The sequence below is a fragment of the Podarcis liolepis genome, assembly GCF_965112155.1.
Source record: "Podarcis liolepis genome assembly, chromosome: 13".
NCBI lineage: Eukaryota > Metazoa > Chordata > Lepidosauria > Squamata > Lacertidae > Podarcis > Podarcis liolepis.
In genome coordinates, this window is record NC_139573.1 from 22,130,110 (window position 1) to 22,157,936 (window position 27,827).

General features: G+C 46.4%; 2 protein-coding genes across 3 annotated transcripts; both read left to right on the forward strand.

Moving 5' to 3' along the window:
* Positions 1-1,821: 1,821 nt before the first annotated feature.
* LOC310691904 (sulfotransferase 1C2-like) lies at positions 1,822-8,763 on the forward strand. 2 transcript variants are annotated; one of them, XM_083472169.1, is made up of 9 exons: positions 1,822-1,971; positions 2,362-2,522; positions 2,666-2,794; positions 2,894-2,991; positions 3,283-3,409; positions 4,597-4,691; positions 7,013-7,054; positions 7,708-7,888; positions 8,558-8,763. In XM_083472169.1, exons 1-9 carry the CDS (start codon positions 1,838-1,840, stop codon positions 8,668-8,670), a joined length of 1,080 nt encoding a protein of 359 aa, XP_083328295.1. In that variant the 5' UTR covers positions 1,822-1,837; the 3' UTR covers positions 8,671-8,763. The 2 variants fall into 2 exon arrangements, with proteins under 2 accessions (XP_083328295.1, XP_083328296.1); XM_083472170.1 differs by lacking the exon at positions 7,013-7,054 and having other exon boundaries at positions 1,823-1,971.
* A 3,645-nt stretch (positions 8,764-12,408) lies between these two features.
* On the forward strand, positions 12,409-27,150 carry LOC310691579 (uncharacterized protein). The gene is made up of 17 exons (XM_083471439.1): positions 12,409-12,508; positions 13,275-13,452; positions 13,561-13,689; positions 13,778-13,875; positions 15,156-15,282; positions 16,147-16,241; positions 18,113-18,293; positions 20,555-20,663; positions 22,050-22,093; positions 22,986-23,149; positions 23,282-23,456; positions 23,775-23,903; positions 24,003-24,100; positions 24,735-24,861; positions 25,360-25,454; positions 26,007-26,187; positions 26,696-27,150. Exons 1-17 carry the CDS (start codon positions 12,500-12,502, stop codon positions 26,806-26,808), a joined length of 2,052 nt encoding a protein of 683 aa, XP_083327565.1. The 5' UTR covers positions 12,409-12,499; the 3' UTR covers positions 26,809-27,150.
* Positions 27,151-27,827: the final 677 nt, after the last annotated feature.

A 27,827-nucleotide genomic window follows, 5' to 3' on the forward strand; every position in this document is an offset into this window, starting at 1 on the left:
GTGAGTCTGCCCACTTTTAATTCCTCAATCTCAAACCAAGAGGCCGTGTTGGGGTTATCAGCAACAGCTGCTATCCACAATGGCTCTGCTCTGCAGCCACAGTCAGAGGCAGCAGTGCTTCTGACTCCCAGTTCTGGGAAGCGCAGGACAGGAGAGGGCTCTTGTGATCAGATCCTGCTGGCTGGTTTCCCATAGGCATCTGGTTGGCCACTGTGAGAACAGGATGCTGGATTAGATGGGTCATTGGCCTGATCCAGCAGGCCCTTCTTACACTCAGTAGCTGAATTGGTAGCCGGTGTAATTCTGCGGCTAGAAGAGGCTCTGGTAATCATTGCAACTTTCCCCAGCAGAACAGGATAATGGTGGTGCCTGTTGGGAATTCCATTCCACCCTTTGCTGCAGATATGTGGATTGTTACATGTCACATGTCTGTTTACATTCCAGCACAGATTGCTGGCGTGAGCGGAAGATCAGAGGGTATCACAACAGCCAGCTGATTTAGGCATTTTAAGGTAGTGGCGTGGTGGCCAGGAGGTCCGGTTTATCGTCATGTGAGAATGTGGCCAATGAGTCTGGTGTTGTAAGCTTGAGACTGCAGGGCCTGAATCAATCAAGAAGCACAATCACAGCCCGAATCTTCCCTGAGAACAGTTTCATTTCTTCCTTAGGATCCGGCCCGGGAAATCCAGAAAGTAGCCCAATTTCTGGGCCTACAACTCCCTGATTCAGTTGTGAACCAGATTGTGCAGCATACAATGTTTGAGAACATGAAACTAAACCCAATGACTAACTACAGCTCTATTCCATCTTTGATATTTGACCAAACTGTGTCACCCTTCATGCGAAAAGGTGTGTTGGGGTGAGGGAAAGGAACGGTGCTGAGTTCCAGCTCATATCAGAGGGAATTTTTTAGAAGCACTGTAGAAGTACCCCTTCAGAATGGTGAAGTTAAAGGTCAGTTCATTAATGCTGCATGTCCCTTGTGAAGAAGCTTCTAATTAAAGTTGGAGAGGATCTTGTTTCCCGTAGTACGATCTTGGCCATGCAGATTGATATTGTCAGACAGTATAGAACTATATTAAGTGATGTGAGAAAACTAGTTTTTAATCAGTTTCCAGACAATGCAGGAAAGTAATGCTTCAACAGCCCTGGCATGGAGATGAAATCCAAGACTGTCGTGCAGTAACACTTTGGCTGGTTTGAGGTTGATCAGGAAGCGCATTTCAAGGGCAAAAATATATATGCAATAGATCTATATTACGTGTGCAGTAGGTAGGAAACCAAGTACGCAAGCCTCAACTGATGCTAGGGCAAAATGTCAAGTTGCTACAATCTACCTTGGGGGATTATGGGATGCAGTCCTTGGATCTTCTATTCACTGAACTGTATTGTGTAATTGTGTAAATGTATATGTATGAGTTTTATATGTTAATAAAATTTAAATTAAAAATTAAAAAAGAACTGTATTAACTCCTAAAAATGTGTGTTTCTGTAGTAAAACAGGAACCAAGGTCCCTTGCCGTAATATGAATCGCTCAAGGGCCCTGCCCCCGAGAGGAAATGCCGGAGTATATTACCAGGGGGTCGCCTGGCCTCTCTGCAGGGATACTTGCTATAGAGGGTCCTAGAATCATAGAATCATAGAACTGTAGAGTTGGAAGGGACCACCAGGGTCATCTAGTCCAACTCCCTGCGTTGGGTGGAAAATCAGGCCCTGGGGCAGTAGATGTGACGATATCCTCACATATGAACAGCCACACACACATTAGATCACCACACTATTACAAAAATTAAACTGTAACCTCAGAAAAGTACTGGCAGAGTGCCCGCATCTAACATGCAAAGAAGTTCAGTCAGGGACTTTGCTCTCTCCGAAAAAGACCCTCTCCAACTGCGCAGAGAGCAAGAGAGAGGCGGAAAGGAGGAAGAAGCTGCTCACAAGAAGCTGCTTCACAGGAGTGAAACTGTCAGGTGGGCATTTCATTTGGTTTCCTTCAGGTAGATGGCACAGGAGGCAAACGTGGCCTCCTGCCAACGGGCACGGCTGTGTTGGGGTGGAAAGCACAAGGATCCTATACGCTAAGAGCAGTCTCGTTCACCAGTGGTACTGCCTGTGCCCACGAGAGAGGTATCTGTAAGCTTCAGGGAACCTCCAACAGTCCTATAAGGTCTGAGCAGGCTCAGTGGCAGCAAAGCACTGGCTGAATTCAAGGTGGCAAGGATAAAAAAGGAGGAGGGGAAGGGAAACTGGGACGGTGTATCCAGGGAAAGGGGGGTGACCTTGAAGATGGGGAGTCCACTCTGCAACATTTTGATGCAGGTTCGACTTATCTCATATTATTTCTTCTCATGATCCACCAGTCACAAAACTGGGTGGGAAGGTATGGAGCCCATCAAGCGCACAGAGCTGGTGGACGTTGACGGCATCCCTTGCCTCAAAGACACGGCAGATAACTGGCAGCGCCTTTGGGCCTTCAAAGCTCGGCCTGATGACCTTCTCATTTGCACTTACCCCAAAGCAGGTAAATGGGGAGATGAGAAACAAGGGGCTTTGTCCTGGTGGTGAGGAGACAACAATGTGGGGGGAGATGTAGAGCTTGGTCGATTGGGGGCCAATGGGTGAATGACTGGATCTCCATATTTCTCCTCCAACCCTTCCTGCCAGGGACTTCCTGGATACAGGAAATTGTGAGCATGATCCAGCATAGAGGAGACCCTCAGAAATGTGACCAGGCCCCCATCCATCAACGGATTCCCTTCATAGACCTGTTCCCTCCAAAACGTTTCCCTCATGGTGAGTAACAGGTGCCGCTTCAGAGAGACAATGGGTGGGTGGGGGGGGGAAGGGTTTCATCCTCACCTCTAGGCTGAATGTCACCTTCTCCTGTTTCAGGCTTGGACGAGGCAGAGGTAATACCCTCTCCACGAACGCTCAAATCTCACCTCCCAGTCCCTCTGTTGCCACCTTCCTTCTGGGAACAGAACTGCAAGGTCTGTTGGGTCAATGGGTTTAATATAAGTCAAAGTTTAGTCCTGGAACCTCTCTCAGTTTCCGTGCTCAGCCCTTGGGCTGTGTGAAACGCAAAGGAGAGGAGAGGGGGGCCTATGAGCAGGTGAAGAGGTTCAATATTTTGGACTAGTCAGGTTTCAAACAGGTTTGGGGCCCCTTTTTCCTCGAAGGGCACTGCTCCAAAAAAATAAAAAGGAGGGGCAGAAAGTTCACAAGGTGGAACAAGGGATGTGAGTGGAAGGCTTCACATTCAGACTCCCCTCTTTCTGCAGATCATCTACTTTGCCAGGAATGCCAAGGACAGCGCAGTCTCCTACTTCCATTTCCACCGCATGAACAAGGAGTTGCCAGAACCAGGAAACTGGGATGAGTTTCTGGAGAACTTCCTCATGGGAAAGAGTGAGTGGAGGATACATAAATACAAAACAGGGAAAAATAAAGTGTGCATCAGTCTGAGCAAGCTTTCAGTCCAGGCCAAGACCTTGTTTGATCTCCTCTGCCGTATTAGAGAGGGATGAAAGCTACTGGTCCCCACACGAGATACACATTAGCAGAAGGAGGGAATTACTCTTGTTCACCTGCAAAGCTCTGCACTGTTTTTCTTCCAACCCTATAATGTTGTAAGTTATATTTACGGAAGGTTATGTGAGAACCAGATTAAGAGGCCTGTCCTCTGTTTCAAATAACCCTATGTTTGAAGGGCTATCCGCTCATTGTCTGGTTTAAAAACAAAGAGCCATCAAAGGGAGAATCATAGAATTGTAGAGTTGGAAGGGACCCCAAGGCTCCCAGTACGTTTCCGAGCACAATTCAAAGTGTTGGTGCTGACCTTTAAAGCCCTAAATGGCCTCAGTCCAGTATACCTGAAGGAGCATCTCCACCTCCACTGTTCAGCCTGGACACTGAGGTCCAGTGCCGAGGGCCTTCTGGTGGCTCCCTCCCTGCGAGAAGTGAGGTTACAGGGAACCAGGCAGAGGGCCTTCTCGGTAATGGCACCCGCCCTGTGGAATGCCCTCCCATCAGATATCAAGGAAATAAACAACTATTTGACTTTTAAAAGACAACTGAAGGCTGTCTTTTAGGGAAGTTCCCTCTTTAGGAAGTTTTTTATGTTTGATGCTGTATTGATTTTAATATTTGGTTGGAAGCCGCCCAGAGTGGCTGGGGAAACCCAGCCAGATGGGCAGGGTATAAATAATAAAATCATCATCATCATCTCATCCAATCCCCTGCAATGCAGGAATACGTGGCTGTCCCATACAGGGATCAAACCAGCAACCTTGGCATTATCAGCACCATGCTCTAACCAGTTGAGCTATCCAGGCTCGAAGGTGGATATATGCAGGAGGAGACTTCAGGTAGTTTCACCAACATTTAACACCTGGAGAGTGACTGAGAAGACATGGAGCAGATCATGTGGGGACAGATTCCCCCACTACATTGGGGCTCTATTGCATTTCTGTTTCAATTAATTAGTTCTGAAAAGTAGAGGGCAAAAAGTGGTACCAGTTTGCAGAACATTTTGATGTGCTGATTTATGTGTGTGTGTGTGTCAGCATTTCTTCTCCTTTTGCGTCTTCTTGCAGTTGCCTGGGGCTCATGGTTTGATCATGTCCGTGGATGGTGGGAGGCCAAAGAACGTTACCGAATCCTGTACCTCTTTTATGAAGACATGAAAGAGGTAAGCAGTTTACACCCACACACACGGTCCAGATGGAGCCTAAGCATGAAGTTGGGCAGGAAAGATGCCCTTTTCTGGGGCCAGGGAGTCAAGGGACATCTAACTCAAATTGCAAGCTTATTGAAATGTGGGGTGGGGAGATGGAGGGTAAAGTATGCCACCCCCAACATGGTGTCTTCCAAATGTTTTGGAGTACAATATTGGCTCAAGGAAAAAAAATAGGTACAGTATATAGAAAGGAGACTTCCGGGCTCCAGGATTGAGGCAAGTACTCTTTGGTGAAAGAATCCCAGCAGAGATTTAAAATCACAAAATACACAGCAAACTAAAGCAGGGAAATATAGGTTGCTAGACCTTCAAAAATATGCTCTTGAGAGTTCCAAAACTTCCCTCTTCCCCTAGCGTAGAAAAAGACCACATGCTTGGGAGCTTTAAAATAGTTTACTTACAAACTCTCCAAAGGTCAGATTCATCTGCTTTACCATACAGCATTCAGAAAAAGAGACTGGTCCCCTAGAGTTAGGCTGTGTCCAGATGGGAGAATTATCTTGCAGCCAGGTCATGCTGACCTGATTTTCCTCTGTTTGCAACTGGCACCCACCCCCTTTTTATACCCAACATATTCATTGCGGTCTTTCTACTTGCTGTCCCCACCACTGGGCAGAGTTTGGCAGAAAATACCCTGGGTATGCTTTTTTGGCTCTCCGCTTAATCACCCCCTTCCCTTAATTAGCTGGAACAGTATTAAATTACAGTTTGCTTTGTGGGAGGCTGTTTTTGTTCTTTTCGTACATCCCCGATTTAACAGAACTGCGCAGGATCTGTAACCATAAGAACAGACTGGGACATTGGCGTGCTCTCTGTGTGTGGGTGCATGTGCTTTGTGTAGATCAAGAAAATTACTTTCTCCCAGCTTCCCCTAACTGATGTCACGAGGGAAGAACCTCGTGAGCCAGCCTAGTCGCTGAGAAAAGAGAGCTGAATCAAATCAGCCCCCTGAAGCTCTTCTTGCTGTTTTTTCTCCAAACCTCTTCAAGAGTCTCTTGCACTGCAGCATTGGAGAGATTTGAGGCGGGAGGCAAAAGGCAGCAAGGGTTGAGTAGAATCAAATCCTTTGTACGTTCTTTTTCCAAACTAAGAGTCTAATTTGGTATTTGGGAGATTGCCTGGGATGGGGGGGGGCAGAAAGCAAGAGGCAACAAGGGCCTTTCCTGCCCCATGCCACTTCCGGCTGTTTCTCCCCACTCCAGTATCCCTGATAGCTCTAGGTAGCAGAACTTCCTTCTTCTGCAGAACTCTGTGGGGATAAAACAAGAAGTGACCCAGGGCTAATCTTAATGCAACCGAGCCAAGGACCTTGAAGAAGACTGGAGGAAATTAACTATCTGAATCTGCAGCCAGCTTGGCTTAAACTCACCACACATTCCTCCCTGCCCTCGGAGAATTAAGCAGCCCCAGTTTCTTATTGTCATTTCAGAACTTCACACAATTCCATGACATAGGATCCCAAAGTGCTTTAAAACTAGGCCTCTGGTCCCCCGTGTGAAAAGAACAGCTGTTACTAGATCCGAGGCTCCATCTAAAACATAATTTCTGAGGGCCCCAATGTCTAATTAGCATGCATGTCTGGCTATAACACAAACCAGGCAGTCACAAAGAGCCTCAGAAATAAACACAAAGCATTTCAATAAAGGAAATGAAGAGAAACTGAAGGATAGGAATCCATCCAACCAACGTAGAATTGAGGGTTGGAGGGTAAGGTAGGTGAGGAGAAGGATTAGTCAGCTGCTGTCCTTGAAAGACAATAATAAAATTTCAGTGTTAGAAGGCACTTCATCTAGAAGGCTGCTCATCTAGTTGGATATGCTCCCTGGGCATTCCCCAGTATGTAGTGTTTTCAGCCATGAAAGCACTCTGTTGCTAAACTGCTCCAAGCAATTGCTGCATTTGCAGAGCACAGCTCCTGATTTATTGTGGTTTGGCATGCTTGAGCAGTCTGCTGGTGCACACCGTTGGCTTTGGGAAAAGAATAGATAGATATAGGGTATAATTTTAAAGAAGAAGAATTCCTGGATGCCTAGATCCAGGTTTGGGACAAGTACTCTTTGGTGAGAGATCCCCAGCAGAGATTTAAAATCACAAAATATGCAGCAAAATAAAGTGTGGAGCTATAGGCTGTTAGACCTTAAAATATACCCTTCTAAATTACTTCCAAAGTTCACAACTTCCCTCTGTATAGAAAGAGACCACACGTTTTGTAAGTTAAAAATGGTTTACTTACAAACTCTTCGAAGGTCTGAGTCATGTGCTTTTCCATTCAGCAGCAAGAAAAAGACAGGAAGTATAACTCAGGTTCCGAAATGGTAAATGTTTCCAAATCATTTGTTTAGAAACACAAATATGGCTTGCTTAAACCACACGGTCTAAGCTTGGAGCATCCAGCTTAGATCTCCTTACTGGTAGGGTTCACATGGTGGAAAGGAACAACAAAGAGTTTGGTGACCTAGCTAAGCCTGGCAGGACTGCTTACTCTATGGTCTTAACCCTTTCATGCATTAATTAGTTAAGCATGTTGGTTATATGAGGCTGGGTATCCCACACATCCTGCCCAGCTATTTCTGCTTTCCTAGAACAAGTGAGAAAACCAAAGCAGGAGGTCTACTGTGATCATGGTTCGTAGCTCCCTGCCAAGCTATGATCACCAGCTACTGTTGGCTTGCTGGTCATGTGCCCAGTTATGGAGCAAAAAAATCACAGTGCCTGCTTTAGCCATAATGGGAAGCCAAGGCTTACACATTTATTTATCTCTGTCAAAGAATTAGGGAATGGTGAGTTATTGTATCTTATGCTGCTCAATCACAGTAAAGCACAAAAAACCAGGAAATCTGTTTAATCTTCCTGTGAGAATGTGGCCAATGAGTCTGATATCGTAAGCTTGCAACTGTGGGCCCCAATCAATCAAGAAGCACAATTACAGCCCAAATCTTCCCTGAGAACAGTTTTGTCTCTTCCTTAGGACCCAGCCCGGGAAATCCGGAAAGTAGCCCAATTTCTGGGCCTACAACTCCCTGATCAAGTGGTGAACCAGATTGTGCAGCATACAATGTTTGAGAACATGAAAGTAAACCCAATGACTAACTACAGCTCCATTCCGTCTTTTATCTTTGACCGAACTGTGTCAACCTTCATGCGAAAAGGTATGTTGTTGTTGGTGGTGGTGGTGGGAATTAGATGCTGAGTTCCAGCTCACATCGGAGAGAAGAGGGGAATTGTGGTACTGGGGTGATGGTGAAAGCGTTCAGGGAGCAAACACTTTCAGTTGCAGCAGTGTTATACCACATCATGTACCACATCATAATAGAATAATTAAGGATAAGTTCAATAAACCTGCATCTCCACTGTGAGGAAGCTTCTAATTAAAGGTGCAAGAGACTTTTCTGAATTGGACTTGCTTCCCATAGTATGATTTTGGTCATGTGGATGGACACTGACGGAAAATATAAGAAGTGGTGTGGGAAAACTGGTTTTTGTCAGCTTCCAGAGGACTGGAGGAAAGTAATGCTTTAGCAGCACTGACATGGAGATGAAACCCAAGATTGTCATGCAGTGTGTGCTCTAGATAGATCATAGTATCTGTTTTAGGAAGACAGTGATGATGCCTGATAAAAAATGAGTGTTTATCCTAGGAAACTTCCCGGAAACCTCTGCAATCCAGCTGGGATTCTGTGGGAGACATTGAAGGAAATGATAGACAAGCTAATATGGAAGAGAGGGTTCCATGAAAATAGGAACACACTAGATTAGAGTAGGAGGAAAGGTGACTAGTAAACTGGAAGTTTTGTCTGAATTGTGTCTCCTGTCTATAGGCACCGTAGGAGACTGGAAAGAGCACTTCACAGTGGCACAAAGTGAGCGGTTTGATGATGCCTGTCTACGGTTGTTAGGGGACAGCAGCCTGGTCTTCCGCACAGAGTTGTAAGAACATCCTTCTGCTACCCATTGATATCTTCTCCATAACATTCCTGTAGTGGACATTTTGGCTGATTTCAATAAAATAAGCAATGAAACCAAATGGAAGGACCAAAGTGAATTTTGTTTGTGTACATCTGAAACAATGATGTTAGTTCTATGCAACGTAGAGTCATTTAAATGGATAGCCATGGCTAAATTAGGTCCAATGGTTTCAAACAAACATTCTGAATAGGTTTTAATTAGCCACAACCCATGATCATTTTATTTGTTTCCTTAAAAGAGGGCTGATTCAAACACACTTTTGCCAAGCCCTCTAGGACAGGATCTGTTGCCGGTTCTCTTATATTTTTCTCCTTTAAATGCCACTTGACCAGGAAGGGATCTGTTGCCGGTGCTCTTTTATTTTTCTCCTTTCAATGCCACTTGACCAGGAAGGGAGAACAAAAGCTGAATTTTGCAAGCAAATTCAACAGCGACGTTTCTCTTGTACAGTGGTGCCTCGCAAGACGAAAAGAATCCGTTCCGCGAGTCTCTTCATCTTGCAGTTTTTTCGTCTTGTGAAGCAAGCCCATTAGCGGCTTAGCGGATTAGCGCTATTAGCGGCTTAGCGGGCTTAACGGATCAGCTGATAAGCGGTTTAGCGGCTTAGCGGATCAGCTGTTAAGCGACTTAGCGGATCAGCTGATAAGCGGCTTAGCGGATCAGCTGTTAAGCGGCTTAGCAGCTTAGGATCAGCTGATAAGCAGCTTAGCGGCTTGGGAAAAAGGGGGGCGGAAAGGAAAAAAACCCGCAGGAACTCGCAAGACATTTTCGTCTTGCGAAGCAAGCCCATAGGAAATTCGTTTTGCGAAGAACCTCCAAAACGGAAAACACTTTCGTCTAGCGGGTTTTCTGTCTTGCGAGGCATTCGTCTTGCAGGGCACCACTGTATTCTCCCACCCCTATAAAAATCAGAATAGGACGGGCACTGAAAAGGGAAGAGCCCTGCAAAAGCCTTTGTGAGTCTCCCCACTTTTAATTCCCCAATCTCAAACCGAGAGGCCGTGTTGGGGTTATCAGCAACAGCTGCTATCCACAATGGCTCTGCTCTGCAGCCACAGTCAGAGGCAGCAGTGCTTCTGACTACCAGTTCTGGAAAGCGCAGGACAGGAGAGGGCTCTTGTGCTCAGATCCTGCTGGCTGGTTTCCCATAGGCATCTGGTTGGCCACTGTGAGAACAGGATGCTGGATTAGATGGGTCATTGGCCTGATCCAGCAGGCCCTTCTTACACTCAGTAGCTGAATTGGTAGCCCATGTAATTCTGCGGCTAGAAGAGGCTCTGGTAATCATTGCAACTTTCCCCAGCAGAACAGGATAATGGTGGTGCCTGTTGGGAATTCCATTCCACCCTTTGCTGCAGATATGTGGATTGTTACATGTCACGTGTCTGTTTACATTCCAGCACAGATTGCTGGCGTGAGCAGAAGATCAGAGGGTATCACAACAGCCAGCTGATTTAGGCATTTTAAGGTAGTGGCGTGGGGTTGGAATCAGTGTTCTCCGTTTGCAGATGTCGTAGGGTATCACTACTCAAGGCCACATTAACCTCCACAAAATATATGGCCGTGGTGAAATCTGCACAGCAAGGCCAGGAAGCAGCAGACAAAACCCAGCCCTGGAGCACAAGAAACCGGAGGTAAGAGAAAATACCTCACCAAAAAACACAGGCATTCTAGCCAGACCTGACTAGAACAAGCAGTACAGACAAACAGTACAGTACAGTGGTTCCTCGGGTTACATACGTTTCAGGTTACATACGCTTCAGGTTACAGTCTCCGCTAACCCAGAAATAGTACTTCAGGATGAAAACAGAAATCGTGCTCCAGCGGCGTGGCAGCAGCGGGAGGCCCAATTAGCTAAAGTGGTGCTTCAGGTTAAGAACCGTTTCAGGTTAAGAACAGACCTCCGGAACAAATTAAGTACTTAACCCGAGGTACCACTGTACAGACAAACAGCAGTACAGGGGAACAAAAAGGCGCTTTCTGGTAACTGGTGAAGGGAGGGAAGTTGGTAGGCGATTGTACCATTTTTATTTCCTTGCCAGTAAGTAGTGCCAGAGGGACAGCGGAATTGAGCTCATAATTCCTTATTTTCAGCATTTATGCCTAGCCCTTTAAAAGGCTTAAAGAGCAACTTACAAAAATCATTTCTAAGACCAGGGGTGCCAACTTGAACAAAATATGAGGGGTGTGTGTGTTTAAGTCCTGCCTCACATAATCATTCACAAGATGTGTCATACACACACCATTTGAATGGCAACGGCTATCCATTGGGGGGTGGGGTGGAGCTGGCCTCCTCAAATGTTTTATTTGGGGTGGGTGGGTGAAGGGAACTTGGCTGCCAGGAGTGGGCTCCTATGTCTAAGACCACCCCTCTGCCCTCAGGCTCACAAAGACATGGCATAAAAGGAAAAATGAATGAGAGGAGGGAGCGGGGAGTAAGCTCAAGTTTCAACCCATTTCAATGTCGGTTTTGGCTCTCTTTACCTGGGATCATGAGCAGTTCCTCCTCTGAAGCACTGTTCCCACCCGCAGGTCAGATCCAGAAGCAGAGCTGGTGGCAACACCCAGGCCAGGAGGGCAAAGCCACATTCCTGCCACACTCGCACACAGAGAGCTGACATATTGGCAGTTGGGCTCCTCACAGGAGAGGGCTTGGTGGAATTCCCTCCTCCCACATCAGTATCAGTGGCAATCCTGGACGTCTTGCCCTCCCCACAAGCACCATTCCCCTCAGTTCAGAGCCTCAGTTCAGAGCCAAGGGCAGAAGGAAGGGCAGGCCAGCTCCTGCCACAGAGTTCTTCCCACAGGCATCAGGAGCTCAAGTATTTTCTAAGTGGCCTCAAAGTGTCTTTTATCAGCTTTTGGGCCAATATGCCAGCTGTGACCATACCTGGATAGGGACAACTGAGCTACAGTGCTCAGTGCTCAGGTAACCTCCTGCTTAGACAACAGCAATGTGTTGCACCCGGGGCTGCTGTTAAAAATGGTCTGGAAACTGCTGTTGAGTCAAACTAGAGCTGCAAGAATATTAGCTGGGAGTGGGGATTTTTAATCACATCCTGCCAGCACTTCCCAGTCTCAAGTCCTGGCCCAATTTAAAGTGCAGATTTTAACCCACAAAGCCCTACACAGCTTTTTTTTTTAATTTGTATTTATTTATTACATTCATACCACACTTTTCCTTTAAGGAGCTCAAGGCAGTATATACATGGTCCTCCCCATTTTATCCTTACCACAGCCCTGTGGAGATCAGTTAGACTGTAGTTTCCCAAACTTGGGTATCCAGCTGTTTTTGGACTACAACTCCCATCATCCCAAGCTGGCAGGACCAATGGTCAAGGATGATGGGAACTGTAGTCCAAAATAAATCTCTAGAAGGGCCCAACCTTTAAGGACTTAAATGATGCCGGGTGCAGGTCGGAGTTCTACAGGGCAGTCTGCAGGGTATCTAACAATCCGGGATAGCAGCGGGAAGCAGTGGGAAACGGCGCTGGAATAAGGGAATTTCCCGCAAAAAAAGGGAAGGTTGACAGCTATGTGTCTGCCCCAAAATCCTGCTCTGATTCCCCCTCCCCCCAACTTTAATCCACAAGGACACACTCCTATAGTCAACACTCTCCTAGAGTCATGGCTCTTGGCTGGATGCCTGGGCGTGAGAAAAACAGCAGTCAGAAGCACCTCCCTCCTCACCCCTCTGGACTCTGTCATATAAGCAGACACACCTCAGGCAGGTCCTGTACAGTGCAGTTTCTTTCGGCGGCAAGAGAAGAGAGACAGGGGAAAGAAAGTAAGGAATGACAAAGGTCCGTAACTGGAGTAATGAGTGAAGCAAGTTTTGTTCTTCCAGGGTCAGCAAGTGGTGCTGAAGGAGAGCAGGGCAGAGACAGTGGGGATAAGCAGTGAAGCACGATACTGTGATAGATTTGGGGGGTGGCTAAACCCTATACATTAATAATGGTAGGATTTTTGATTAGTTGAAGGGAAGTTTGCAGGCCAGTGGGAAAATACAGGCTAAGCTTCCTTTCCAAGTCAGGGCCTCACCTGGGATATTAGACATGACAAAAGGTGTTGATGGCCCACCTGAGAGGAATACTTGGACCTGGACAGACAGAGGTTGCCATGGTGATGGGGTTTGTGTTTGAGGTGTCAGGAAAAGAGAGTACAGTGGTACCTTGGGTTAAGAACTTAATTCGTTCTGGAGGTCCGTTCTTAACCTGAAACTGTTCTTAACCTGAGGTACCACTTTAGCTAATGGGGCCTCCCGCTGCCGCCACACGATTTCTGTTCCCATCCTGAAGCAAAGTTCTTAACCTGAGGTACTATTTCTGGGTTAGTGGAGTCTGTAACCTGAAGCGTCTGTAACCTGAAGCATCTGTAACCTGAGGTACCACTGTATTGAGAGCAAGGTGTCCTAGGAAGAAGAAGGGGGCAAAAATGGCTGGGATGCATCTTAGGCAGGCTGGCTGGAGTCTGGCTAGGAGAGATGCCTTTGATTCCAGGGCTGCACTGCTGTGGGGAACAGGCCCCTCCTGAAATGACTGCACTATATTATTCCTGTTGCTCCATTAGCAGGCGATGGGTCTCGAATCTGAGCTGGAAGGTCTTGACCTGAAGTCCGAGCGTCGTCCAATGCTGGTGGAAGTTGAGGGAGTCCCTTTCCTCAGAGAAATGGAAGAGAACTGGGATCAACTGAAAGGCTTCCAAGCGCGCCCTGACGATCTTCTCATCTGCACTTACCCCAAAGCTGGTACAGTAAATGGAGAGAAATCACATGGGGATGGGAAAGGGGAGACCAAGGGCTACTGGCTTCAGCCTAAGCAGATTTTCTTTGTTGCTATCCACACCTCCCTGGCAGGGACTACATGGATGCAGGAAATTGTGTACATGATCCAGCAAGGAGGAGACCCCCAGAAATACGCTCAGGTGCCAATCTACCTACGGAACCCCTTCATAGACCTGTTTCCCCCAGAGCCCGTACCCTCAGGTGAGTAACAGGCACTGATTCAGGGAGAGGATAGGAAGGGCAGAGACTCTCTCAGCGCAAGGTTGTAAGTCACCCTCTGCTTTTGCAGGCTTGGATGTGGCGGCGGGAATGCCCTCTCCGCGCACGATCAAATCCCACCTCCCAATCCAGCTCCTGCCGCCTTCCTTCTGGAAACAAAACTGCAAGGTCAGAACAAGTTGGGCGATGTAGATGGCTTAATAGGAGCTGAGATTCCACCCTGGGTTCGATTTCAATTTCCAGGCTCAACCTTAGAAATGTCGGAAGCTGCCTTATTCAGACCATTGGTCTACCAAGTCCACTTGCTGTCCACACTGACTTCGACAGACAATACAGAGGGTGGTGATATAATAGCACAAGGCAAAGTCGCAGAAAAATATATCACCAAGGACAAGTGCTCTACAAGAAGGAGTACAGTATAGACAAGCAGACAAATGCTCTTTCTGGTAAACTCAGCATTTCTTTCCACTAAGCAGCTTAATCATTGAGCTGTACAACAGCGTCCGGGTCTTGATGTATGAGTTGATGTTACTTCTATCAAATACACAAGTGATTGTAAAGAAAAAGTCTATGCCTATATTTGTCTGCTTGCCTATACTCCTTATTGTGGAGCACTTGTCCTTGGTGATATATTTTTTCCGTGACAATCCACACTGACTAGCAGCCTATATCCAGGGTTTCAAATAGTGGTCACTCCCAGACCTACCTGGAGAGACCAGGAATTGAAACTTGCACGCAAGGAAGATGCTCCACTCCTGAGCTACACCCCTTCTGCCTTGGGACCAGTGGTGCAGCTAGGGAGCAGCCGATCTGAAGGTTGGCAAGCTGTTTTTGTCTGCTAATGTTATCAGGAAGACAGTACAGAAAATGTGAAGCATGGAATGGTAGTTGTCATGGGGAGAGATGCTCAGTTGTATGCATTGCAACTGAAGTGATACACATGAGCTTCTTAAGGAGCTTCGTTAGACCATTACTGTATGTCTGTAGGGTCTAAAATTACATAGCTGCACCACTGCCTGGAAAATGTAAACCTAAAATAAAAAGAGGATGTCTCTAAACATGTTCAGACTGCAAGCTTAATCTGATCCTGCATTAAGCCTGTTTGCAGTGCCAGATTCGGCTTCAGAATATGTGAGATACAAGTGAAGGAGTGCCTCTGAGCATTAGCAGAGTGCCTTCAATGCAACTCCTGCTCCTCACTCATAGTGGTGTGGTCAAGTTGAGTTTGTGACTTCAATATGGCTTTGTTGTAGATTTAAACATACTTAGCTGGCTGTAATTCTCATTCAGTTCACGGGGACTTATTTCTGTGTAGACATGCCTAGAACTGTTTTGCAAAAGAACTGAGCACTACAAAAACCAGGAAGGCAAGGAGATTTGTATGGACTGGAACAGTGCAGAGTAAAAGGCTTGTGACTAGGACTCCTGGGTTCTCTCTTGACCCACAGATTATTTATGTGGCCAGGAATGCCAAGGACAACGCAGTCTCCTACTTTCACTTTCACCGCATGAACAAATTCCTTCCAGAGCCTGGCACGTGGGAAGAGTTTATTGAGAAATACATTGCAGGGGGAGGTAAGTAGAGACTATATATTTTTGGGGGGGGGATGAACAAATTCCTATGCCCCACAAATAACCCAGAAATGCATTTTAAATAAAAGGACACATTCTACTCATGTAAAAACACCAGACAGGCCCCACAAATAACCCAGAAATGCATTTTAAATAAAAGGACACATTCTACTCATGTAAAAACACGCTGATTCCTAAACCGTCCGCGGGCCGGATTGAGAAGGCAATTGGGCCGCATCCGGCCCACGGGCCTTAGGTTGCCTACCCCTAGGTTAGAGAGTGAAGCATAGCACCCGGAGCTGTGTCCGTCTCTTCCCCATAGTGTAACTTTCCCCGTGGCTGGAAAAACAACAGCAAAGAACTTTGCAGGTTCACACGACTTGCCCCCTCGCTTCAGAGGATTTTGCTGACTCTCCATCTCTATGTATTAACCAATAATCCCATTTCCCTTCCTATATTAGAAGACTTAACCTATGTACACTTTAGCAGCTTAAAATGCAGCAAAGTCTTTTACCCCCTACTGCATTTTAAGGTGCATTTTTTACCTTGCTATGCAGACCAGAGACTGGGCAGGAATGTCTTTGTCCAATATGCATTACCCATCTGGGCTCTCCTTGCCTTCACCCTTCACCAAATCCTGTTCAATGAAGGTGTCACACATACATGTGCAGAAGCTGTCACAAATGGTCACACTTCAGCTTAAAGGTGGCTTACATTTTCAAATCAGGTGAAAACGCAGTATTTCTCAAGAAGCTACAGGATAGATACCTGTAGTCCGGCCCACCACATGGTCTGAGGGACAATGGACCGGCTCACAACTGAAAAAGATTGCTGACCCATGCTCTAACCCTTCGGTCTATTATTTAGTGACCTACGGCTCATGGGCCAACCATGTTCGTGGATGGTGGGAGGCCAAAGAACGCCACCCAATTCTGTACATTTTTTACGAAGACGTGAAAGAGGTAAGAGGCAACATACACATAAGGCTGTAGGTTCCACTAAGGAGATTATTTGCACTAGAAATGCTTTGAAGAAATATTCTGATGCTGTGGGCTTCTGGCAGCAGGGCCCCAAAAGAGCCAGAAACAAATTCAGTGAGCTTCCCCATAACAGACTCCAAGTCATAAGGAGCCAGATGCCATCATGTGGTAAAATGTATTTCATCTCGCAGGTAACCCCTGGGGGTGAGGAGAATTCACAGAATCATAGAGAAGTAAATTAAGAATAGGAATAGGAATAGAATATCCCTATTTTCATCAGGGAAATGTTGTGCTGGTGGTGCTGCTGCTGGAGTCCGTCAAGGAGGGAGTCGCTTTCACAAGTCCTCCCTCCAAGCTACAGTAGTACCTCGGGTTAAGTACTTAATTCGTTCCGGAGGTCTGTTCTTAACCTGAAACTGTTCTTAACCTGAAGCACCACTTTAGCTAATGGGGCCTCCTCCTGCTGCTGCGCCGCCGGAGCACACTTTTTGTTCTCATCCTGAAGCAAAGTTCTTAACCTGGAACACTATTTCTGGGTTAGCAGAGTCTGTAACCTGAAGCGTATGTAACCCGAGGTACCACTGTACTAATCAATCACACGCAGGCACTGAATGGGTTACCAGGCTTTATTGGCTTTTTCTCTGGTAGTACCAACTACAGAACATCAAATAGCAAGTCTAAAACACGGCGTGTTCTCTCCCTCCCACAGCAGGTTAACTCAAAGGTTTATAGGGGCTGGGAATGCTGTCAACCAGCCACCCCCATCGCATGCTCTCACTTTGGGGACTAATTGTTAGCACCTGCCTGAGGGGCCCCACCCAGCGGTCCCTGCTCACAGGATCACGACTTCACAACAGAGACTGCCCGATTGGCGTTGACCCATGACAGGGTCTTTTCAGTGGTAGCTCTCTGTGGAATGCCCTCCATAGTGAGGTGGATCTGTTTCCTCATTACTGACTTTCAGGAGGAATTTGAAAACATTTCTGTTTATGCATTTGATGGCTGAAAGATACTGTTCTGGGCAATCCTGAAATCACTGCTTTGAGAACATTTTTAATTGTTTGGAGAATGCTTTTAACTTTTTTTTAAAATAATTATTATTGATGTATTTGCCACCCTGGGCTCCTTTGGGTTGAAGTGGGATATAAATTGAATTATTATTATTAGTGGTCACTAATATTTAATGATGATGCTGTTGGTGATGGTTTAGGAGTAATAGATTTCTAGATGAACACAACCTGATTTGCCACACTACCCATCACAACTCTTGTCTTTCTTTCTTTCTTTCTTTCTTTCTTTCTTTCTTTCTTTCTTTCTTTCTTTCTTTTCCAACTGCTGTTGCTTCTTCTTTTTTCATGATAAAGACGACGACAAAGTAATAATCATAAATATATGAGAATAAAAATGTGAACCACACCACCAAGACCATTCCATTGTAATTATCCAACCCCCCAAAATTTAAACACCTCTTGCGATGGTTTGCCCCTTTTTGTTTTAACAGTACAAATTCTACAAACACCTTCCATATCTCCTTGAAATAATTAATTTATCATTAATAGCTATATTCCACACCTCTTTATACCATTCTCCCATTTTATATTCTGCTTACCCCTTCCATTTCCTAGCTATCATAATTTGTGGAGCTGTCAATAAATTTGTGAGCAAGTCCTTCGTAGCCTGCAAACCTTCCACCCCATCGTAAATTGATAATAATGCTACCTCTGGACTTTTGGTCAGCTTTAACCCAGTGATTTGTGTTAGCTCCTTAAACACCCTTTGCCAGATTTTTTTTTTCATATTTACACCCCCACCACATGTGAACATAATTCCCAGTTGCCTTTCTTTTTCTATAGGATCCGGCCCGGGAAATCCAGAAGGTAGCCCAGTTCCTGGGAATAGAGCTCCCAGAATTTGTTCTCAACCAGATTGTGCAGCACACAGATTTTGAGAACATGAAAACAAACCCAATGACAAATTATACCACCTTCTCTTCTGACTTCCTGGACCAAAGCATCTCGCCCTTCATGAGAAAAGGTGGGAACCAAAGACCCATCTGACAGGAGGGGGGAGAGGACTGATAGGGGCAACAGTGAAAGCAAGCAGTCCACAATCACGTTCAGTCAGGGGTGTGTTATAAGAATTTTAAGGTCTTATATATATATAATAGATGTTCATAAATGTACCAAGCAAACACATACAAATATGTCAGACCTCACCTGGAGTACTGTGTCCAGTTCTGGGCACCACAGTTCAAGAAGGACACTGACAAACTGGAACGTGTCCAGAGGAGGGCAACCAAAATGGTCAAAGGCCTGGAAACGATGCCTTATGAGGAACGGCTAAGGGAGCTGGGCATGTTTAGCCTGGAGAAGAGGAGGTTAAGGGGTGATATGATAGCCATGTTCAAATATATAAAAGGATGTCACATAGAGGAGGGAGAAAGGTTGTTTTCTGCTGCTCCAGAGAAGCGGACACGGAGCAATGGAGCCAAACTACAAGAAAGAAGATTCCACCTAAACATTAGGAAGAACTTCCTGACAGTAAGAGCTGTTCGACAGTGGAATTTGCTGCCAAGGAGTGTGGTGGAGTCTCCTACTTTGGAGGTCTTTAAGCAGAGGCTTGACAACCATATGTCAGGAGTGCTCTGATGGTGTTTCCTGCTTGGCAGGGGGTTGGACTCGATGGCCCTTGTGGTCTATTCCAACTCTATGGTTCTATGATCCTATGTAAACCACATGTCTGAAACCCACAGAAAACCCCTGAAACCATTTTCTCTCTTCCAAATTGACCTCAAATATTTCTCTGCAAGGTTGAAGGAAATGGGGAGCCTTCCCATTGTCTCTTTGCTCACAAATCCTGTCTCAAGGGCACATTTAAGATGTGAAAAGGGTGAGCCTGTGACCTGTGACCTGGATTCAGGAGTTGAGTAGTTATCATAACAAAAGAGTGGCCAGGATGCCCCAGGTAATCCAATCAAGTAACCTAGCAGACAGGAGAAAAAACAACGCACTCAGATTTCTGTTGTAGTCCGCCCCTTCTCTGATGTATTAAGGGGGTGGTCTTGGGCTACACCCCTTCTGTGCTGTAGGTATGATGTATCTGGGGGGTGGTCTTGAGCTACAGGGTGGGCAATTTCACAGTCTATATAAGGGCTTGCACACCTTTGTCTGGGGTCCTCCTCCTCTCTCCTGCGTGTGGGGTGAGCACCCTGTTGCAACAGCTTTAATAAAGATCAGGCTTATAGCTGCTTTGCTTTTGTATATCCTGGTCTGGTCTCGAATTTCCTAACCGGTTTGAGCCTTAAAAGGTACGCTCTCTCCAAAGGTCCAGTCTTCCTTAAGAAGTTGAACCCCTTGAAGGGACCCCTCAATATTCTTAGTTCAGGTGCCAACTTGAATAAAATATTTGGGGGGCAGGTAAGTCCTGCCTCACATAATTGATTGCATGGCATGGCACGGCACACATGCACAATTTGAATGGCAGTGCCCATCAGACTTTGGGGATGTGGCCCTTTCATTGGCTGACCCCCCCGGGGGGGGGCTACTTGGTGCCCTGCATTCAGGATAGTTCAGCAATATTATGAAATAGCTATTGGAAGTGACTACCTTCAGAGATTTTGGGAGTCATTTTGAACTCGGGAATGTTGAAAAGGGAGATGAGGATGGTGCTTCATTTTGGGAGGGGGAGATGTTGATCCTGTCCCTTAGCCAGTCAGATGGTAGAAGCTAATGGTTGGGAGATAATTGTAGCCCTCCCATCACTCACCACTGTTCTGTCCCATGATGCTCAATCCGCCTCAAAAAGTAATAGCCAGGAATTTGCTTTCCGGTATAAGTGGGTAACAAGGACCGTGCGTTTAAGACTGTAAAATCTTCAACATGTTTGCCTCCACACAACAACCCTTTAAGGTGGGTCAGTATTTATCACTCCTAATTTCCAGTTGGAGTACCGGAGCTGAGAGATGGTGAAAGGCTCAAGGCCAAACAGTGAATTCATAACCGAAGTAGGAATGACACACCAGCTCCAAAATGAAATGTACAGCTTGCAGGAGGGAGATTTTTACTTCAGGCAGAGAAACTATTGGGCCAGTAGTCCCTCACATCAGCCCTAGACTACTTCCCAGAATCCTGTGCAAGAGTTCCTGAGCAGATTTACTAAGTTGAGGAAGGGCTCCCTAAACGGAGAAAGTTTGAAATCTGCTGAGTTAAAAGAAAAAGAAAAGAAGATAGGAAAACAGATGGTTGAAGGGATGTTAAACAGTTTAATTTTTTCTGGATTGTCTTCCCCACCTGCAGGAACCGTAGGAAACTGGAAGGAACACTTCACAGTGGCTCAAAGTGAACAGCTAGATCATGTCTGTGCCCAGTTATTAAAGGGCAGCGACCTGACCTTCCGCACACAGCTGTAAGCATCTCTCCATGCCTCACAGTGAGACTTTCAGTCTTTCGACTGAAGAGGAGCTGAAAAAAAGATCCATATTGATAAAGGGAAAATCTCTTTGTTATACAATACTACTGATTGAGGTGTTGTTTCTCAGACAGCTTTTAGGTTGTTGTTGTTTTGCAATCAAGCAGTGTATAAATTTAATGAAATAAATAATTAAACCACCTCCACACCGAATGGAGTCCTTAAGCCATTCCTAATTCATGTCCAGCAAACGTGTGAACAGGGGTGGACCTTGGTAATATGCCACCCTGTGTGAGGCCATTTGACACCCTCGCCACAGCCCTCAAGGTGCCTGCTAGGACTTTGGGAAGGGGGCTTGAGGCTCTGATGGGGTCCGAGAGCCTTCCTACCCACTTCCCAACCCCCGTTAGTGTGTACACAAACAGAAACAAATCTGAAACTAACGAAACAGTGCTGATGTGGACAGCTTGGTGGTGGGGGAAGGATCTGTGAAAAGCACTGATGAAGACAAGCACTGAGTTCTAAGGCAGCAATATGAACACAGCCTTAAAAATAGCAGGGGCTTTTCCTCATCAGATCTAAATTGAATAGGTCAAACACCAGAGGATCACAAGGAAAGGGTTTGTTGGCGCCTGTCCTCCACCATTTGCCATATCTACACGGTTCTATAAAGTCCTTTCCTCACCAGCTAACACTGGAAGTGAGTCTGGCTAGGGGAAGGCAGTGCTGAGGCAAGAGAGATTGAGCACCACCTCACCGCGTGACATTTGGGTGTTTTAAATTGTACCCCGCCTTGTTTTCGGTCTTAAATGGGGCAGTTGCAAATGGGTCCCACATTTTCCCGCATAGTTTGTGCTTGAGAGGGTCTTTGGTTATGAAAAACAAACGTATTTCTGTTGCATGCTCCTCTCTTCTCTGAGCAGCGAAACATTTCCAAGGCAGCGCTGTGGAGTTTTTGCAGTGTCAACCAACTAACAATGGGTGACCTGTCCTATTTCTCCATCATTGCCACCACCTGCTTATACGTCAGCCCTCCAGACAGCAATAATGTGGTATCGCCAGGAAAGCATCACAGAACAACTCACAAAGCAGAATAAGACCACCAGGAATGTACAATTGTTGCGTCAAGAACATGTCCACAATAAAACACCACGGGGTGGGCAGTAGCAAACGATATTTAAGTGTTGCTCTAAATTGAACAAACAAAGGTTGAGCCTTTTCTATCGTGGCGTGTAGTGGGGCAAAGCAGTGGCATTGCATGGTTTGCTGGTGCCCAGGGTGCCTGCCACGGGGAGGGGGGCAGGGGGCAGAGGGTGAACAGAACCCGCTGCACCAGCCCAGCTCTCACCACCAGAGCCAAGTGGGTCTGTGCTGCACCACCAGCCCACCCATGCAGGGGGGAGCCCAGCTAGCCGACACAACCCTTGGTGCGTGAATCCCACCCCCGCCCCAGACACTGGCCAGGTAGCCATTCAGTGAGGGGGCAGGGGATGTGGTAGTGAGGCCAAGCCGGGCTTTGGGGTCCAGAGACCCCAGGCGGAAGGCAGGGTGGGACAGGGATCCCTGCAAGGGGGTGCCTGGTTCATGCCCCCTCAAAATTGTATGCCGGGGCTACGGCCCCCCGACCCCCTCACGTTGCGCCCCTCATGCCAGGGACTACTTGATTCCAGGAAATGGCAGACTTGACTGGACATGGAGGAGGTCTACATAAATGCGTTCAGGCACCATCTATGAACAGATGCCCTTCACAGTGACGTGCCTTCCAAAATCCATCCCTTGGGTGAATAATAGGTATTGATTCAATGAGATAATGGGTGAGAGTGTGAGTGTGTGAAAGGCTTCTCAGCACCAGGTTGGATGTTCACCCTCTGGAGTTGCAGTTGTGGAACAAGTGGAGGCGATGTCCTTTTCCTGCATGCTCAAATATCACCTCCAGGTTCATCTCCTGCCCCATTCCTTCCAGAGAGCCACGACTTGAGCCAGGGAAGTACTAATTTGTAAATGTTTGTTAACTAGACCTGCAGGATGCCTTGCCCTGAACTGAGTACAGTAACTGCAGATCAAAGGTTGAAGGCCCCTCCCTTGGTATGAAGGAATATGGTAGGACAAAGCTTATCCTGGGCTGTTCAGGATACACCTGGGTTTGCTACCTGTGTACACACGCTAAGGGGTTAAATTAGCTAGGGTGGAGACTGAGGTTACATACCAGTGCCTTTGATAAAGTATCATGGGACAGAGAGAGAGAGAGAGAGGGAGAGAGAGAGGGAGGGAGTTATCTCACACAATTTTAGCCAACTAGGGGAATTACTGCCAATTTAGGTCCTGGCTGGATCCCAGCCAAAGCATACAGGAGACTTCAACTGGGGAAGCACACACCCTGCTCTCTCAATTTGCAATTCCTGGGTCAGAAACTAACTTCAGGAAACAAGAGGAAGACAGAAGAAAGGAGAGAAGTGCAGCTGTCCGAAAGGAGAGGAGAGCTGGTAGGTGGCCATGAAGTTTTACTCCCCTACTAGGATTTGGCCCAAAAGGAAGTAAAGGAAGCAGCACCAGCTCTTTGGGGGGGGGGGGACAAGGAGTGTGTCATATTTGACTACAATATCTTTTGCTTCCAGGTGATGGATCTTGAATCAGGGCCAGGGGATTTTGACCCCACGCACCCCAAGCGAGCAACCCTGGAGGAGATTGAAGGGGTCCTTTTCCCCAATACATTACGCGAGCACTGGGGTACCATACAGGGCTTTAAAGCCCGACCTGACGATCTTCTCATCTGCACTTACCCCAAAGCAGGTAAAGGGGTTCATAAAGAGAGAAATAAGGAAAACTGAGCATGGCAGAGGGGAGATACTAAGGGAGCATAAGGGATGGTGGGACACTGGATGAATAGTGGTGGTGCTTAATTTGAGCAGCAGCATAAAAGACAGTTCAAAACAAATTTCAATCACAAGACTATCATGGGTCCTATAACATACCTACCTGCAAATATACTAGGGGCTGTGCCCCTGCTTGCTTGCTCGCCAACCCCCTGCCATCCCCCCATTAACCCCCTAGAGCTTCCTCTTCCCACTCCACTACTAACTACTAAGCTTTCCCACTTTCCTCTGGCAGGGACCACCTGGATCCAGCAAATAGTGAGCATGGTTCAGCATAGAGGTGACCTGGAGAAATGTAATCAGAAACCCATCTATGAGCGGATGCCCTTCATAGACATGCCTCCTATGAAACCTTTAGTTTCTGGTGAGTAGTGGGTACTGTTTAACTTTTGGGAAGAGAGCGGTGAGGGTAGAGTGAAGGGCTTATCATCATGAGGCTGGATTGTGCCCTCTGTTCTTTCAGGTGTTGAACAGGCAGACCTAATGCCCTCTCCACGTATACTCAAAAGTCACCTCCCGGTTCAGCTCCTTCCTGCTTCTTTTTGGGAACAGAAATGCAAGGTCAGGATAATTCACCAGGGTGAGACTGATGAAAGGGCAAGGTTTAATCTAAACCAATGTTAATCTCTCAGTTCCGTTGTTTTGATATTCTGGCACGAAGCCATGATCACGTGGAATTGTCACCAAAAGAGAGGATGTTTCAAGAGCACGGGTCTCTTCTTTTTGCCCTCATCATTGTCTTGCTTTTGCTTTTATCACGGAATAATTTCAGCTTCTAGACTTCGATATTTTGAGTAGTGGGCTGGCCTTGTGTGAATTTGTCCTTCCAGACCAGCTTTGAGCTTTCATAACCTCTTTCCACTAAAAGGAATTAAACACCAGCACAATCCACATGAGGTGGTTGGTGGGTTGGTGGTATGGCTGCTTCTTGTTTCATTCCACTGAGCAATGAACAAACGAACTAACACACACACACACACACACACTCTCCAACCCAACCCAAATAATATTCTTAATAAAAATCGCATCACATGGGCTTCCATTTAAGAACCATCACTTCATTTAATGTTTAAAAGCAAGGCATAGGTAACTGCTGGCAAAAATGAGGGGAGTACAGATTGGAGCTGAGAGGGTGAGCGAGAGGCTTGGCGCTCAGACTTCTCTGTCATCTTTTCTTTCGGATGTATTTCTGCAGGTCATTTACGTGGCCAGAAATGCCAAGGACAATGTGGTCTCCTATTTCTATTTCCACCACATGAGCAAGATAATGCCAGAGACTGGAACCTGGAATGAGTTTCTGGAGAATTTCGTTGCTGGGAAGGGTGAGTGGAGGAGGCGAAGAGATGGGAGGAAAGAAGACATTACCCTCAAGAGCCTTCCTAAGGCCAGGGAAAGAGGCCAGGATCCCTGGGCTCAGTTTTCAGTGATGTGATGAGAACGGGCCTACTGAGATACCTGTGCAGTGGTGGTTATTGCACTCTATGCTACAATCCTTTCGGATGAAGATCAGTTTTTAAATTTAAAAATAAACAGAAACATAAATGTACCGCAGAAGGAGAAAATTACGTGAATCCACAAAGCCCCTCACTATACTCTTTCCTACCTTGATATTAGGTAGAAATGGGGGGGAGGTATTGTTTTTGATTTGTACTATGTTATGCATTTTTGTGTGATCCCTGGGTGAAGGGTGATGTAGAAATATAATGTTAAAATATAATAAATAACTAAAATATAGTCTGTGCATCAGGACACAGGGAGGAAGATGTGAGACGAATCTGAGATGCCATGTTCACTTTCTACTGGTCCATTTTTCTTTGCAGTTGCCTGGGGCTCTTGGTCTGACCATGTTCGTGGTTGGTGGGAGGCCAAGGACCGTCACCCAGTCCTCTACCTCTTTTATGAAGATATGAAAGAGGTAAGAAGGTCTCTCTCTCTCTCTCTCTCTCTCTCTCTCTCTCTCACACACACACACACACACACACACACACACACCTCAAAGACGGTACTTTCTGATGGCAGTGCCACAGTCTAGCAAGAAACAAATGTGAGGGGGGCACTTAGGTGTTTCCAAAAAATGACATGCATCACAAAAAGAGGACATTGATTTGCATACAATGTGGACCTGCTGGTGTATATGCATAGTTGCAAATATTTAAACAATTACTGTAATTTAAATAGCAACACAGTTATAACTCACCATTGTGAGGAAGACTGTAATCGGGCAGCCTGTGTGCTTGCTCAGTCTGCTGTTCTGATGCTGTTGATGGGCATCTTCAAGGCCCCCGCTCTCCTTTCTTGTGCTTCTCCATCTTTCACCTTGATTTGGGCCAGACAGCCTTTCGGCTAGAGGACTGCCCTCTGTTAAGTAGGAGACACAGCCTCCCTAAAGCCAGGGAGGTGCCTTAAGGAAAACTCTCTATCACTAACAGGCCGAATCCTCCTTCCCATGTTGTCTTTCTCTCCTTAGGACCCAGCCCGGGAAATCCGAAAAGTGATCCAATTTATGGGCCTAGAACTCCCAGAATCAGTTCTGAACCAGATTGTGGAGCACACAAAGTTTGAGAGCATGAAAGCAAACCCGATGGCTAATTATAGCACCCTGCCCTCCTTTCTCGTGGACCATACTGTGTCACCCTTCATGAGAAAAGGTGAGAGAAAACAGGTCTTAGGGGACCGTTTGGAGAATTTGCAGACTGCAGGAGGGGGAGGGAGTGTTATCACATTCTAAATGGGGCAAAAGCAAAGTCTGGAAGTTATTTCTTTTTATTGGGGTTAGGAACTGGTTTTGGCTTCTTGTTTAACAATATCAGAAGTGTAGAAGCAATTGCCAAGCATGGATGGAACAGGGGGCTGGGGAGATGAGAAATGTTATTTGCTAGGTGAGGTCAAACATAAAAGGCCACCCTGTAAGACAATTAAATTACCAGGATCTGAAATTACCTAGTGGTTCTGCTCTTGCTAGGAGGGTAACAGGAAGACTCAGCAGGCTGTGTTTGCTTTGGAACATTTCCCAGGTGCTCTGCAGTGAACTGCAATTGTGGCAGAAGTTCAGGGTCCCATAAAGACAGAGTATGAAACGCAAGACTGCTAAGAAAGGCGCCTGGAAAAACCAGGCTGTCAATGTTTTTCTTTTCTGACCTGGTTTCCCACCTGCAGGCACTGTTGGAAACTGGAAGAAACACTTCACAGTGGCTCAGAGTGAATGGCTAGATGACACCTGTGCTCAGTTACTGAAGGGCAGCGGCCTGAACTTTCGCACAGAGATATAAACGCACCTCTATCCCCACATCAGGATTTTCACAACAGCAGGCCTGGAGTGCTGACTTGACCTGCATTCAGTACAATACAGGACTGAAGCCACAAGCAAGGCCTACCTAAAATGAATTTTGTGGGAATGGTTCCTGTTATGTACTGAAGTTCTCGCCCTGGGCCAGCAGGGGGCTACTGCACATAGTTATGCAACTAAGGGATCGAAAGTGACATTCAGTGATTGGATAGTTTTAGAAAATTGTTACAGTTACATTGTACTGGAGCTCTATATAAGCAGGCTGACTGAACCCTTCAGTTCAGTTCTGTCCTGGCCTGTGAATAAACAAGAGCTGTTTGAAGAATCACTGTGTCGTCTGATATGTTCACCCACAACTTAACAGTTCCTGTTCCATTTTAGAATTTGTGGCTGTCCTTTGTTTGCTTTTGCAAAGTAAATAAACAAACAGGTTTGCTCTGTTGCCATGCTTGCTTTTCTCCATGTTCAGAGAATAAGCCCTTACAGAACACAAATAACTCCTCCTCTGAAAGTGCTATTTGTATTGGTCGGAAATCCTCATTTCCAAAAGAGAGACCATAGGCTGGAGTTCTGCCTGTTCTGCTTGCCTTAGGGCAGGGATGGGGAACCTGTGCCCCCCCCGATGTTGCTGGACTACAACTCCCATCATCCTTCACCATTGGCAATGCTGTCTAGGGTTGATAGGAATTGGAGTCCAACAACGTATGGAGGCCCAGAGTCTGTTTCTCTGCACTTTAACCCTCTAAATGGCAAGACAGTCTGTTGTTGAAGGATAAGGCCATGATGGAGAAAGGTGGGCAACGATTCCTACTTCCTTGCGTTTTTTGACAAGGATTGCCTCCCAGGGGCGCTGACTTATAAAAAATATTGGGGGAGCCCGCGAAAGCTCATGAATAATAAATAAGCTCACGAATATGCAGATAAAGTGGCGCCGCCTCCTCGTGAGCGAATAGGGGAGAGCGTGCTGCGCCTATTAATCAGCTCCGAAGGAAATTGGGTGGA